Here is a 15,537-nt window from a genome sequence, read left to right as displayed (position 1 = left end):
TTTCAAATAATCCTCCAACTAAACCTATGTAGTTAAATATATACAGTTTCAATATGTTCTTGTGCGGAAAATACAGCTGATCTTGCGATACCATCTATTCTAAACTTATTTCCGACCACGTGTACGGTATAGCTGTAGTTATCTAATTTTCCGACCACTCGTTGTAAAAATAACTATAATAGTAAAGCCGTTATTTCATAATACATTTAGTGGTCCTAATGTTGCTGTACTGTTTTAATCAAAAAAAATTTCGGTCGCATCACTTTATTATAAAAACAAATCCGTGAAATTTATTTTTATTTAAAATTTAATTTATTTCACGTAACATGAAATTTTGTAGGGAGCGGGAGGGAAATCGTCTTTTAAAACTGGTTGTTTTTAAGTTTAGACTAAATATTTTTATTGATTCTTTTTTGAACAAAATTTACGTGAAACATAGGGCACTAAGTATAAAAAGGGAGGTCGATTGCATCCAACCCTCACACGATACTAACACGCAAATAAAATAACATATATATATATATATATATATATATATATATATATATATATATATATATATATATATATATATATATATATATATATAAACACGCATGTTCGGAATTATAATCACACGATACACACTTTTCATCCTAATAACATGTTAATGTATTTTATTTTTTAGTAACTAGTTCAGTTCCTTTCTTTTTAATACTTTTTATTTTTTAAATAATTTACTATACATTAATTTTGCATCATTTTATATTGCATAATTTATAAAAAAAAAAAAAAAAAAAAAAAAAAAAAAATTCCATCATTGTTATAGTAGTTACTAAAATAACGTTTTTTAAATATTGTTCTGAGATAAAATATTTTCTAAAAAATTTCTTATTTCAATAGACTTATAATAAAATTCTTTAGCAAATTCATTTAACAAATCTATGTTGATGAACTCTCCCAAAGAATTTTTTAGTTTTTCAGTATTAAATTGTAAAGACAATTCACAAAAAGGACGCGTCAACTGTAGCTCATATCCAAAAAACAATTGTCCATACGATATATTTGCGTCAACTGAACCGTTTGACATTTCTTTACGTAACTCAACGTGACGGACACTGTTCACAAAACTTCTCCCTCCAAACAAATTTAGCTTTGGTTTGCCGTCTTTTAAACTAATTGGGAGAGTACGAACACCTTTTATGAGAGGGTAAACAGCATTATATAGCTCTGAATCCGTTTCAATTGGATCTTGAGATGAAATTGTGAGGCGAATGTCGGGATTTGTTTGTATTTGATCTATAAATGTTTGTTTCTTGCACGAAATTAATGTGGCATGTATCCAATTTAATGGTCGCTCGGCTATTTGTAATACTTCTAAACTATCACTTAACCTCATGTCAACTTCAAAACTTAAACTAGGACTCAAAGTAACTTTCCACGGAGTCAGTAATCGAGATTGAAGCGTGGATTGGTTATGAAATCCACATTCCGAGAGAACTTTTTCATAAACTCTTAAAAGCTTTTGCCTGGCGCTTTCATCACTAGTATTAGACTGAAGCAAGCCTGGAGTAAATGCTGTAGAAATGCCGGTATACATAGATTTTTTTTTTCTTTTCACTTTATTAGTAATTTGAGCAAATGAAGTCTTTGCGGGTGCTAATCTCACCATTTTAAATCTTTTCAAAAATAAAAATAAAAATTATATACATTACTATATATATATATATATATATATATATATATATATATATATATATATATATATATATATATATATATATATATATATATATATATACATATATATATATATATATATATATATACATATATATATATATATATATATATATATATATATATATATATATATAAATATAAAATTTAAGTAACATTTTCAATAGCATGTCTAATAATAATATAAGCATTAAAACATCATATAAGGTATCATACTATTTATTTCTTTTTTTTACTTGCTATTTTGGCTCATATAGCGAAAGCCATTATCAAACTAATAAAATCGTTAAAAAACTGTTTAAAAAATTATTAAGAACGTAACAATATATATATATATATATATATATATATATATATATATATATATATATATATATATATATATATATATATATATATATACATACACATATATATATATTTATATTTATATATATATATATATATACATATATATATATATATATATATATATATATATATATATATATATATATATAAATATATATATATATATATATATATATATATATATATATATATATATATATATATATATATATATATATATATATATATATATATATATATATATATATATATTAGGTACGTGCGTATCTGGCTTTTTACGGCACCGATTTCAAAGACAAAAACTCTGACCTTTTTTTTCACAGCGTGCTCGAAATCGGTGTGGTAAAGATGTATTTATTTGTCTTTTTTTTTAGAATTTTATATTAGCTTAGACTTTATTAAAAAAGTAGAATGTTTTATCTTGAATAAATTATGGTTTTTTTTTACGTGTAATAAATTTTTCAGTTTTTTTATTGCTATTTAAAATTTCGTTCCTGTTCTGGCACTGCATTGATATTGAAGGCATGTTAGTACATATTTGAAATTTTCCAGTCAACTGCATAGATCTATTTCCTATGTGCCTGCCAAATTTTCTTTAAAAAATATTCATGATCAAATACCGTATTTTTCGACCCAGTGGAGGTACCATTTCCACCTCTTTTAGTGTTACTGTTACTGTTACACTTTATAAAACTGTTTCTGCTATTGTTACTGTTACTTTTTGTTATAAATTCTGTTTTTTTTTTACAGTTACCAGTGATTTCCATTTGGTTTTAAAATTTCGTTTCTGTTCCGGAGGTGCATTAATATTGAAGGCATGTTGGTACATATTTAAAATTTTTCAGGCAACTGTATAGATCTATTTTCTATGTGCCTGCCAAATTTCATCAAAAAATATTCATGACCTCATACCCTATTGTTCTGCGCAGTGGAGGTATGTATTTCCATTTCCGTTACATAGTGTTAGGGGAGGGGCGGTTTTTGACAGTGGAGAATTCAGTATTTTTGATTTTTTATTCATTATAATGATATATTTTATTAGAACTGTTACACAAACTTTTTTTTAATAGCCTTTTACTACTAAGAATATTTGTGTTGTCTTTTTTTATAATTGTTAAATGATTTACACAAAAACTAACAAGTATAATTAGGGTGGTTATATATATATATATATATATATATATATATATATATATATATATATATATATATATATATATATATATATATATATATATATATATATATATATATTTTTTTTTTTTTTTTTTTTTTTTTTTTTTTTTTTGGCTAAATCTTTTACTACAACAAAATTATTTTAAAGGCAAAATTCTGCAAAATAAAATTTAAAATGCTAAAATTAAAATTATTTAACACTATTTTATGATGATTCTGCATAAAAATCATTAAAAACAACAACAGCATTTTTTAAGCTTTTTCCATACCAATTTACCATATAGCCACCTTAAGCTATATATGATATATAAAAATTATACATATATTAAAAATTTTTTTTTATAGATTAATGGTGATTTTTTAAATTATTTAATTATGATTAATAGCCGACCCAATTAAATAGTAGTATTATGATTGTTGAATTTAATTTAGTGCATCATGGGACCTCACAAGAAAACAAATCTATTTTATGGTAAAGCTAAAACTTATTTAGCTTGTAATTTTCCAATATCAGCTCATTTTAATATTAGCTGTAGAAATGGACATGTACTGCATATATTTGCAACTAACAATGATTTATATAAAGTAACTGTAGAACTAATCGGTAAGTATTTTAACATCAAAATTTGTATAAGTCAGATTCAGCAACTAGTTAGAACATCAAAAGTCTTTGTAAACCATTTTTCACGAAATTCGAAACCATTTGTTGACATCTGCAACATGCTCTTTGCATACCAAATAACAACATTTGCTGTGGCACAAACATCGCAATCAATTGCAACCTCAATTGACTTCGCTACATGTTCTTCATTTTCTTCCCAACAAATCAGTGTTTCATCTGTATCAAATAGTGATCACTTATCTCCTTTATCTCGTCCTACTTTAAAAACCTCTTCTCATGAACCACTATCCAGTTTGAGAGCTGACCAGTTGAGTCCCAGAAAAAAGGTTATGAGAAAGAGATTAACCATTTTGGCAAACGAAATGGCAATTACGAAGAGAAAGCATAAAAAGGGTATTAAAGGTTTAAGAGATAAGGCAAAGATTTACATACAGATTTAAATATCTAAATCAAGTTATTACTCGTAAGAAAAAGATAATTTCTCAACTTAGAAAAAAATTAAAAGAAAAGTTTTCAAATTTACAGTTGAAAAAACTTCAAAATCAAATTTTTTGTTTGAAACAACAGTTGACATCCACGCAAAGAAAGTTTTCTTATCAAAAGGCAATGTTAAACCAACAACTTGCTGAAAAAAATTCTGCAATTCTTGTACTGCAAAATGACATTCCGAATTTACAGGAAGAGTTGGAGGAAATTCAGCAAGTAACACAAAACACCAAAAATGAAAAATGCTACTCAACAGATATTAGGAGACTTATATATGGCTACCGATTTAGTCAAATTCCACATTGTACAACTGTAGAACTAATGATGTGTGAGCTTGGTGTGCTTTCAGACATACAGGCTGCTGAGATAGTATTTACAATAAAAGATCTGTCACTTGATGCAACAACCCAGGAAGGTGTTCATGTAAATGCTGTGCACTTGACAACGGAATCAGTATGTATGGTTGTAGCTATTGATCAACTTCCTGGAGGTACAGCTTATGACTATCAGACATTGTTGTACAACTGAACAAACTTTGCTATAAGGATGCAAAAGGTACTCTAACTAATCTAAACCATTCTTTTACTTTAATATATTTAGTTTTCTGAATAAAATTTCGAGTTAAAATGAAATATTATAATTAGTGCATGTTTTTATTTCACATTCTTCTTGCAATCATCAAAATGAGCTTTTTTATGATATTCATAGGTGATCCAAAAGGTTTTGTAACCTTATTGGACCAACATGAATTGCCCAGAGGATTGCTACCACGCTATAGAGGCAACAGACTATATATGCTTTTTCACACATGTGGTATTTTGATCCGTCATTATGCCATATTGAAGATATTTCTGTGTTCTGGCTTGGCGTTATGCGGAGGTCTGCAAAATAGTTTATTTCAAGACTTTACATCTGAAACAGATATCTTTTTTCTTTTTTATACCTGTTCAGTTCATTTGATATAGTGCTACACAATATTATAGGCTATAGAATTAGTTACAAATATAGTTACAAATACAAATTACAAATAGTAATGACACTTGCAAGATTAACGGGGAGTAAAGACTATTATAAACAAAGATTATTCTTTGTTACTAATTAACTTTTTCACCTTAGGTATCCGTGAGTTGTGTGTTTTAGCTTTAATTGGAAAGCTACTTTCTGGTCCTTAGATGACAAAATTTTATGTTGCACCAGGTACGGGACTTGACTACATATCTGGCATTCAGGTAGTAAAAGATGTTCGGAACACTCTTATTGAGAGCAGCAAGAATCCTTTATCTCTACTTAAACGAAAAACTGATTTGGTAATAATATTGAAGATGTAGTTTTTGATTCAATAATCAGCTTTTGCCCAGTAACTGATGAAATGAGTAAAGCATTAGCTGACTGCCTTAATGCAGTTATTAGCATCATTGACAGGCAGTACAAGCGGCAATTTGAAATGAGTTCTAATGATCACCTTAAAGACCAGACTAAGTCAGCTAGGCTTCACAACATTGATTCAGAAGAACTTATGGGTATGTTTAGCGCTGCAAAGCACAAAGCTCTAAATGCCACTCTTTGTTTTCTTTCTTCAAAACTTTGTGCTTGCAAAAATAAAACAACTCTGCTCTGCTATGCAAAAAGCCAAATGATATTCAAAACAAGTTGATATTATGGGCTAATGCCAGAAAAAAGCGGTTTACAAATATGCAATGTCATAATGACCTGAAGTTAGAATTGATAAAACAAATGGCAGATAAAATTCAGAAAAAAGAAAACAAAGAACGTAGAAATGTAGAAAAAATATTAAAAAAATGCATGCCTGATTAGGTAATAGAAATGTTTCCTGACCTAGAAAATAATGAGGCCTCAGATATTGAAAAAATTCTTATTGGAGTTTCTATTGGAAGAAGTATTTGCCACATGTGGTTTGATAATGCCACTAACATCCAGGATGTATATTAAGGCGAAATTGTTGGCATTAAAACGAAGAAAAGTAATGTATATATAGTTTCTTATTGGAAACAAAAAGAGAATGAAGATAATGATGGTGTTGAGTATGATATGAGCAAATATCAACTTTCTGCATACATAATAAGTGGTGATATGGTGATAACATAATAGAAATGTGTAATAAGGTATATGTTATTTTAAATAATAGTATGTCTTATAAACTTGCATTAACAGATATTATTTACAGATAGTAGGTTAATCTTTATTTTTATAATAAATTTTATAGTGCCTAATGTATATCATATTCTCTACCCTCCCCTTTTTTTAAGATAATGAAAAGATTTTAATTTGTTTTTATGTATACATAGATGTATATACGTATATGTATATAGAAATGTAATTTTAGGTAGTCGGTTAGTTACCGATATCCAACAACCATGGTTGACCTGGTTGCAACAAGCTATGGGAAACCAAAGCTCTATTATATTATATCTATTATATTTCAGGTTAAAAAGTATTGAAGGGACTTCTATCGATTTTTCTGTTTGGTAATGGGAAATGTTTTGTGTATCAGGAGTTAAGTGATTTTGAATTTTTTTTTAAGTTAGGAAATCATTCTCATCTTCTCTAATTTGTAATGGGTTTTTCAGTTATTGTGCTAAATATCTAATATAATTTCATTTATCTTTTATTGCAAGGTCTTAACTATGATGGCAGCTTACTACTGTAGATGTTCATCTTAAAGACCTCAAGATTATATTTATTAATTCAGTAATAACAGTTACATGTTAATTTATTATACATTAGTTAATTGTTAGCCTTAATTTTTTTTTTAATTTTATATATCTGATATATTTTATCTTATCTATCATTGCAAGGTTACACAACATGATGAAAACCACACGATTGCTTCGATGGATGTTGATCTTTTTCATATCAAGATTAAACCGGTTTATATTTTTTTAGAGATTGATTATGTTTATTAATGCAATAATAACAGTTATATATTTATTTATTATCCGCGACATCCTTATTAAAACATCCTTATTATTAAAGGACATCCTTATTATTAAAAGGACATCCTTATTATTAAAGGCATCCTTATTAAATAAAAAGGACATCCTTTTTATTAAAAAAAATTTATTATTATTAAAAAAAAAAATTATTAAAAAAAAAAAGGACACCCTTATTATTAAAGGCATATTTATTAAATAGGTATAGCAATATTTATTTAGGGGTTTACTTTATTTTAGATATCATTGGATGTGGTTTCGTTTGCGTACTAAAGAATCGACTTTTTTTAGCTATGAATGTCACAGTTTTGTTTGCTTCAAAAACTAAGCTTTCTTCAAAGCTGCAATTCTGTTAAAAACATTTCTTAGCAAAAAAGAAAATAATTATTATAGTCTAAATTTTTTGTTAAAGAAGTATGTAAAAAAATTATTTTCATTTTTTGCGGTTTGTTGGAATTTATATAAAGTTAGATAGATATATGGACTACGGAAGGGAAAATGAAGGAGAGCCGTGGTGGATATGCCCCCCCTCCCCTCCATTGTTTAGATGGATATTTTTGTGTAGGTTTTTAGTTGAACTATATGGTGTTTTATGATTTTTTTTTTGTACTTCGGCCCCCACTAAAATGTCACGCCTTTTCCGATGTTATACATGTATATATATATATATATATATCTTTTTGTATGTATATCTTTCATTGAAACTCATTAGTAACGATAAAAATGAGGATATATTTAAACGCTAAAGCTTTTAATTATTTAAATTTCATCTATACGCTATATAAAATCTAGGCTTAATAAAATAAATATATATACCCTTAACCATAAAAAAAAAAATATATATATATATATATAAATATTGTAAATATCGCATTATATGCGATTTTTTTTTGTGCATGTTTTATAAAATTTTGTAAAAGATTTTACTATTACGTTTCAATCATTAAAAATATTTTGTTATTTTAATTCGAAACTTTTTTAATAACGTTTCTAAATCGTTTTGTACATTTCACTATGCAAAATCATGCGCAAATTAACAATAATACTATTACAAAGCTACCGTTAGCCGAATGCGAGTTTTATACGTTTTATATATTATATATATATATATATATATATATATATATATATATATATATATATATATATATATATATATGTAAATATATATATATATATATATATATATATATATATATATATATATATATATATATATATATATATATATATATATATATATATATATATGTAAATATATATATATATATATATATATATATATATATATATATATATATATATATATATATATATATATATATATATATATATATATATGTATGTATGTATAATATGAACATAACAAAGTGTATAAATATAAAATATCAGGTGAAAATACAAAAACGGCTATTTTTGCCTAAAATTAAACAAATTCGAGGACGTCTTTGGAATCTCAGCTAAGCATTTAAAGAATGCGAGCTGTGAAGCACTAACAAAATGACTCAGAAAATTATTTTTATATTAATCACGGACAGACTCAAAAATTAATGCCTACATCACTTACTATACCACTCGCTAAATCATATAAAAGATCAATAATTGATCCAAATAACTAAAGCAAGCTTAGCATCATTCCAATCTTTACAAAACTAATAGAATATCTTATCCTACTAACCTGTCCAGAAATAAAAGAAGCTCATTCTCTACATTTCAGTTTTACTAAAAATAGCTCAACCCTACACGCTGAATTTGTTATTAGTGAAACAATAAAACACTACAACTACAAAAACTAACCTGTCTATCTCTGTTCCCTGGATGCTGAAAAAGCGTTTGACAGCTGCAACTGGGAAATTCTGTTTGAAAGTTAACCTTTTCAGTTAACCTCCAACCATTACCACATGGCCGTAATGTTGCCTCTCTTTCTTTTTTCTATAAATACTATAATGGGCACTGTTCTAAAGAGCTAGCTTGTGCCACCTACTAAAATTCATTCTCGTGTTACTCATCATTCAATTTAATCTCACTCTTTTCTGTGACTGTTCCTAAGTGTTCTAAAAATTCTTATTTGTCTAGTTTTTTCCTCGAGAGGAAAAAACATCAGTTCTTGTTTTCCTGATTCATTTAATTTGCAATCTTTAAAGTTTTCTGTCAATCGTTATCTTGCTTTATAAACTTCATATTTTTTCCCCAGTAACTTCCAACTCTAATAGTGGTTGCTTACAGCCTTGTAGGAAGTAAATGTTAAAAAAAGAAAAAGAAAAAAAAAACTCATTCGCCTGATGAACAATAAAATGATATTTAACATTGTTAAGTCGCAACTGAAAAACAAAACAGCTCCGCAACCTTTTTTAGATAGTGCCAAGGGTTTGTGCAATAGTAATGAACTAAATCTAGAGAAAATAATGCAAAGAAAAAAAAAAAAATCATTGGATTAAAAATGTCATTCCTGAAATGGATCTTTAAATTCTAAAATGTGCAGTTGAGTGCTGGAACTCAAAAGAACAAATAACAATCTTTAAAGACATTTTTGAAAAAAAAAATTCCTAAATGATCATGGTTGAAAATTCTTTCAAACATCCTCATCTAAGAATCTTTCAACAATGATTATCTAGGATTTTTTTTTCCAAGAATGCCCTTAGAGATTGTTTCTTTGTTCTTTTGAGTTCCAGCAAAATCTTGAGAAAAAAAAGAAAACAAAAACTTTTGTGAATATTAGGGGAAATCAATTTTTCAAAGACAAAATTACCAAGCTAAAAACTTTTTATTTTTCAAAGTTACTATTTTTTTTGAGTTTTAAATTTCCCACAAATAAAAAATTACTTTTAGGAAATTAGCAAACGTTAGTCCGGTCTATAAAAAAAAATGGAGACAAACTACTTCCTGAAAACTATCAACCTATTTCACTAACCTTGGTTGCGTTCTTTGAAATCTTTGAAAAAATTGAAAAGAATAAAATCTTGAAACACATCAACGATAACAATCTGCATTCTACAAATCAACATGACTTCCTTCATCATAAATCTTGCGCAACCAATCTAATAGAGATTTTTGATTTTATTTCATCTTCCCTAGCATTGCACCAGTTTATAGATGTAATCTACCTCAACTTTGCAAAAGTTTTTGATTCCGTACCTCACAACAGACTTATGTTAAAATTAAAATCATTCGGAATAAACGGCAAACTACTACAATGGATTAATCCCTTTACCGTAACAAGTTACAATTAACAATACTAGCTCTGTCTGGGTTGATGTTCTCAATGGTGTTCCTCAAGGTTCTGTTCTCGGCCCGCTCCTCTTTATTCTCTTCACAAACAATCTTGCCCAACTTACTGAAACTTCTGAAATATTTGCCGACAATACTAAACTTTTTTCTAAAACTTTATCGCAGATTAATTTCGTTGATCTGCAGGATCGTCTACGCTTAGATTACGAGTGGTCAAACACTTGGTTAATTAAATTAAACATTTCAAAATGCTGTGTTATCCATTATGGTAAAACCAATCCTATATACAGTTACTTTTTAAAAAACCCGAATAAAAAGTGTGATTTAGGAGTCATTTTTACATCTAACATCAAGTGGAGCACACATATTCAATCAGTTGTCTCCAAATCTCGAAAAATTCTTGGTATGCTAAAAAAACATTCACCATCATTGATGAAAAAATTGCTCTCAAATTATATAAAGTGTTTAAAAGACCACACCTTGAATATGCAGTTTCTGTTTGAACCCCGTATTTAAAAACTGACATAGCTTTGGTTGAAACTGTTCAACATAAAGCAACAAAGTAGACTTCAAGCTTGAGACATTTTCAATACTACGAAAGGCTAAAAAGACTAAACCTACCATCACTTGTGTTTCAGCGCCTACGATGTGATCTTATCCAAATCTTTAAATCAAAACATCGATTTGACATAATTAATAATATATACTGACCAAAATTTATTACCTCCTTGTCACATGGTCACCATCTTAAATTAAGGCGTGAATATGTTCTAAACTGTCTTCCAAGACAAAACCAACTATATAATAGATCAGCAAAATACTGGAATGAACAAACCGAACAAGTAACTTTCTACTTAACTGTTCTTTCTTTAAAAAATAAGACTAGTGATCTAGTCTGAGATCTAGTAAATTACTAGTTGGGGATTAAATTCAAAACGAATATTTATCCCTAACCAGTAATTTAGTCTAATTTATAACACCCTACTATATACTGGTTGTTTATAGCAGGGTGTTTTCCCTGCTCGCTGTACGCATATATTGTATGTATATTTTACGGCTGCAACTATAATAATAATACTCTTTTTACAATTTAAAAAAAAGAAAAGTTGACACACCCTAATCCCAGCGAACATGTCCTATTGGGACTCATTGGCTTGCCCATATGGGCCCTATGTGGGCTTTATATATGGGTCTAAAACGGGCCCATTATTTTTATTATTGTAATTGAATTGCGTGGGAGAAATTATGTATGGCGGTTTTGACTGACATAGTTTCCTTGAGAAAATATAAATATAGTATAGCGGTTTTTTTTTATAAGCATATTTAAGGTGATTTGTAAAGTATAAATTGAATGTGAAATTTTTGTAAAGACTTTTTAAAAAAGTTTTTTAAATGAGTAAAAAGAAAGATTTTAAAATTGTAACGTTATGCTGCTTGCGAGAAAATGACTAGCTAGCCGGGCCATAATGGAGTCATCTTTAAGATTTTCGGATATCTATGAAAAATATGATGGGACGTCCGATGCCGCAACTTGGCTGCAGCGAACCAAAGTGATTGCGAAGATGCAAGATGTTTAGTTGACAGTACTCTTTCCTGTTTTGTTGTAAAGTGATGCTTATGCAGTCTATGAGGCCTGCGAGAAGAAGACAAAAAAGATGCGAATAAAATTGAGGATGTCTTGCTGCAAGCCTTTTCTTTGGATGCCTACACAGCATAAGAATTGTTTACAAAGCAAAAGATGAGTGATGAGGAACGAGTGGACATCTATTTGGCGGATCTGAAATGCTTGTTGTGTCTTGCGAAGTTTCCAGACAAGGCGGTGCGACCGGCATTTGTTGTTGGGTTGCCGGAAGCAGTTTGTTCAAGATTTAGGGCTGCGAAAGAGACAATTGACGTGATGTTGCCGAAAGTAAGGGCCGTTTTGAATCAAAAGAGCGCGAATAAGTCGAATATAACCGCTGCCACCACCCGCTGCAACGTTGTGAGAATGAAGTCACCTAAGTCAATAGTATGCTATAACTGTCGATGGTTAAATCACATCACAAAGAACTGCGCAACCTCCAAGAGGAATGTTCAATGTTTTAAATGCGAAGAGATAAGACACGTGGCGGTAAAATGTACGAAGCAGCAGGAAAACAAGGAGAATAGCGATCGGTGTGCGCTAGCTTGCTCTCGAATACCCATGGATTAGGCGCACTTGTGGTCATACAAATCAAGATGGATGGTAAAAAAGCGAGAGCTATTGTCGATACTGGATGTTCAACAAAGATTACTTTTCAAAAATTGGTTTCGAATGACCAACTGGAGCGATTGAGTGATGTAAAGGTTACAACATTCGGAGGCGAAGTTCAAAGATGTGTTGGAACGGCAATGGTTTTGCTTGAGGTTGGCAATGTCTTTGCACGGGATTGGGTCCTAGTGGCAAGTTTCTGACAGTTTGGAGCAGATGTAATGCTTGGAATGAGTTCAATACGGTTGCTCTGAAGGCTTTCCATTCTTCCGTCAGATAAAGCAAGGTTTGGGGAAATGTTTGTGCGATGGCAAAAAACGACAAAAAAAAACGACTTGAAATCCAGAAACGGGACCACGAAGCAGAGTTCGATGGAGTGGTCTGGACAGCTAAATGGATATGGAAAAAAGGAAATGATCTGAAGTTATCAACGAATACAGTTGCTCATTACGCGGTTCTGGAAGTTGTTAAGCAAGAGTATGAGAGCGAATTACGGATAAAGCAAGGATGGTTACTGCAATATGATGAACATACGATGGGACCGCCGAAGGGTCAGCTGCCACTAATGGCAGTGGTTCAACGCAATAAAAATAAAGTTCGGCCTGGAGGGAAACCAATAGGTTCATTGAGGCATTCACAAGAGATTCAGATGTCTGTGCTGAGAAGTTGAGGCAGTGGAGACAAATGGGTATAAAACGCAGCAATTATCGACCTGCGAAATGCATATCTCCAGCTGAAAGCGGATGAGACACTATGGCTGTATCAAACGGTAATTTTTAAGAGCAAATGGTATTGTCTGACGCGACTTGGTTTTGGACTTAATGTGGCACCGATGATCATAAAATCAGTAGCAAGCGCCATCGCTGAACAAGATGAAAAATTGTAAAAAGGGACATCGACATATGTAGATGATATTTTTGTTGATGAGAATGTGATTAACATGGAATACTAAAGAAAACCTTTTTCAAAATATGGCTTGAAAAGTAAGGATGATGAAAGGATTGATGGTAGTGGTACACGAGTGCTTGGATTGGTTGTGAAGAAAATTGACGACAAACTAAGTGGTCGAGAGGTAATCGGCTGGAGGAAATTCGAGGAGGACGTTTTTCTCCATTTGAGGGCAGTTCGTGAGTCACTTGCCGGTGTGCAGTTGGTTGCGTGTTGCTTGCAGCATTATTGAACGGAAGGTGGTTTCTCTGACGAATGGGTGGGATGATGAGATCCATGATGTGGGGTAAGGTGTGTGCTGGAAGAAGTGTCAAAGAGGGTGAAAGAAAATTACCTTGCCCATGGAGAATGGGAAATACGTGGTGATGAGGGTAAAGTATGGATTGAGGTTAGCTTGTTTGCATTAGGAGCTCTTGTCCAAATTGGAGGAGTCACTGTTGAAGATGCGACATGGTTGCGTAAAGACAGATCTGAAGTTCACATAAACATGGTAGAGCTGGACGCCGTACTATGCGGTTTTAACATGGCTTTGGCTTGGAAGTTCAGTAAGCTCCAGTTGTTCACAAACTCTGTAACAGTTTTTCATTAGATTTCTGATGGTATAACCGGAAAGTCCAGACTGAGATCAAAAGCGTCAGCTGAACTGCTTATATGGTGAAGAGTGAACTTGTTCTGGGAGTTGGTTGACGACTATAATTTGGATGTCAATGTAAATTGTCGATGGACAATTTGGCTGACTCATTATAGAAATAGAGGTTGGCAATAATAGTACAAGTTGCGGCGAAAACATGGAAACCACGCCGACAAGCGAGGACACGAATCATCTAGAGACTGGCAACAAGGTCCGGGAAACCGAAGTGCCCCCGCGGAGAAGTAATCGAGAACAATGATACCCCTTCGATACTCTAAAGATTGTTGCTCTTCCGACTGTGATCCTTGAGGATCAAGGAGGAATGTAACTGAATTGTGTGGGAGAAACTATGAAAACATATATAAATTATGTTATAAAAACATTGACCTGAAAATTTGAGAAAAACACTCTAATTTGATGTTGAAGTTTAAAAAATTACACTAAAAACCCTAATAATCGCCATTTTCTTCATATTCGAATATGATTAGATTATTTTTCTAAGTTAACTTAAAAACAGCCTGGCATTTATTAACACTGTAAAGCAAAACTATTCAAAGCAAAACCCATTAGTTTCTAATTGATTCTGACACTAACCCTGACCCTAAGCATGTAGTTTTGTTTACGCTGATCCCTATTTGTTAGTTGATGTATGTACATTTAATTACGCCAATTCCTATTTGTCAGTCGATGTATGTACATTTAATAACACCAATCCCTATTTGTCAGTCCATGTATGTACATTTATTTTTGCCAATTTCTATATGTCAGTCGATGTATGTACATCTAAAAAACTGTCTCAAAGATTTTTTATTAAAAAACAATATACTAATTCAAATATTCAACTGAATTTAAATAAATTTTAATAATGACAACTATAAAAACTGGGTTATGTAATTAAAAAAAAAAGATTTTCGAAACAATTGATTTCTAAATTTTTTTATTCGATTCTTAATCAGCATAAAATTCTATAATCATAATCAATCACAAAATGGTAGGGTTAGCAACTGAAACAGTGCCATATTTTCAATCTTTACAGAATAATTTTTTTGTATTGAGCTTTTTGTCTCAAATCTACTGAAGAGACAAAGATTATCTCTAGAAAAAGATTATCTTTAATGAGAGAAAATTATCTTTAAACTTCAGTTTATTTGATTTTAAATGACAGTAAATAAACTTTTAAACAAATTCTAAGATT

General features: G+C 30.2%; 1 protein-coding gene and 1 long non-coding RNA gene across 3 annotated transcripts in view; one reads left to right on the top strand and one right to left on the bottom strand.

The window, feature by feature from the left end:
* Positions 1 to 752: 752 nt before the first annotated feature.
* The window catches only part of LOC100214913 (uncharacterized), a 46,157-nt gene continuing 31,372 nt past the window's right edge, over positions 753 to 15,537 (bottom strand). For both annotated transcript variants that reach the window (XM_065793282.1, XM_065793281.1), the window contains one exon: positions 753 to 1,658. In XM_065793282.1, the coding sequence (XP_065649354.1) occupies positions 830 to 1,658 (829 nt within the window). In that variant the 3' untranslated portion in view covers positions 753 to 829. The remainder of the gene's footprint in view (positions 1,659 to 15,537) is intronic.
* Positions 6,741 to 7,671, top strand: LOC136078168 (uncharacterized). The gene is made up of 3 exons (XR_010637585.1): positions 6,741 to 7,063; positions 7,171 to 7,242; positions 7,546 to 7,671. It is a non-coding gene; the product is annotated as an uncharacterized LOC136078168 (long non-coding RNA).

The sequence above is a fragment of the Hydra vulgaris genome, chromosome 03 (genome assembly GCF_038396675.1).
Source record: "Hydra vulgaris chromosome 03, alternate assembly HydraT2T_AEP".
Taxonomy (NCBI): domain Eukaryota; kingdom Metazoa; phylum Cnidaria; class Hydrozoa; order Anthoathecata; family Hydridae; genus Hydra; species Hydra vulgaris.
The sequence above is the reverse complement of the archived record's forward strand: the minus strand, read 5'-3'. Positions and strand labels throughout refer to the sequence as shown.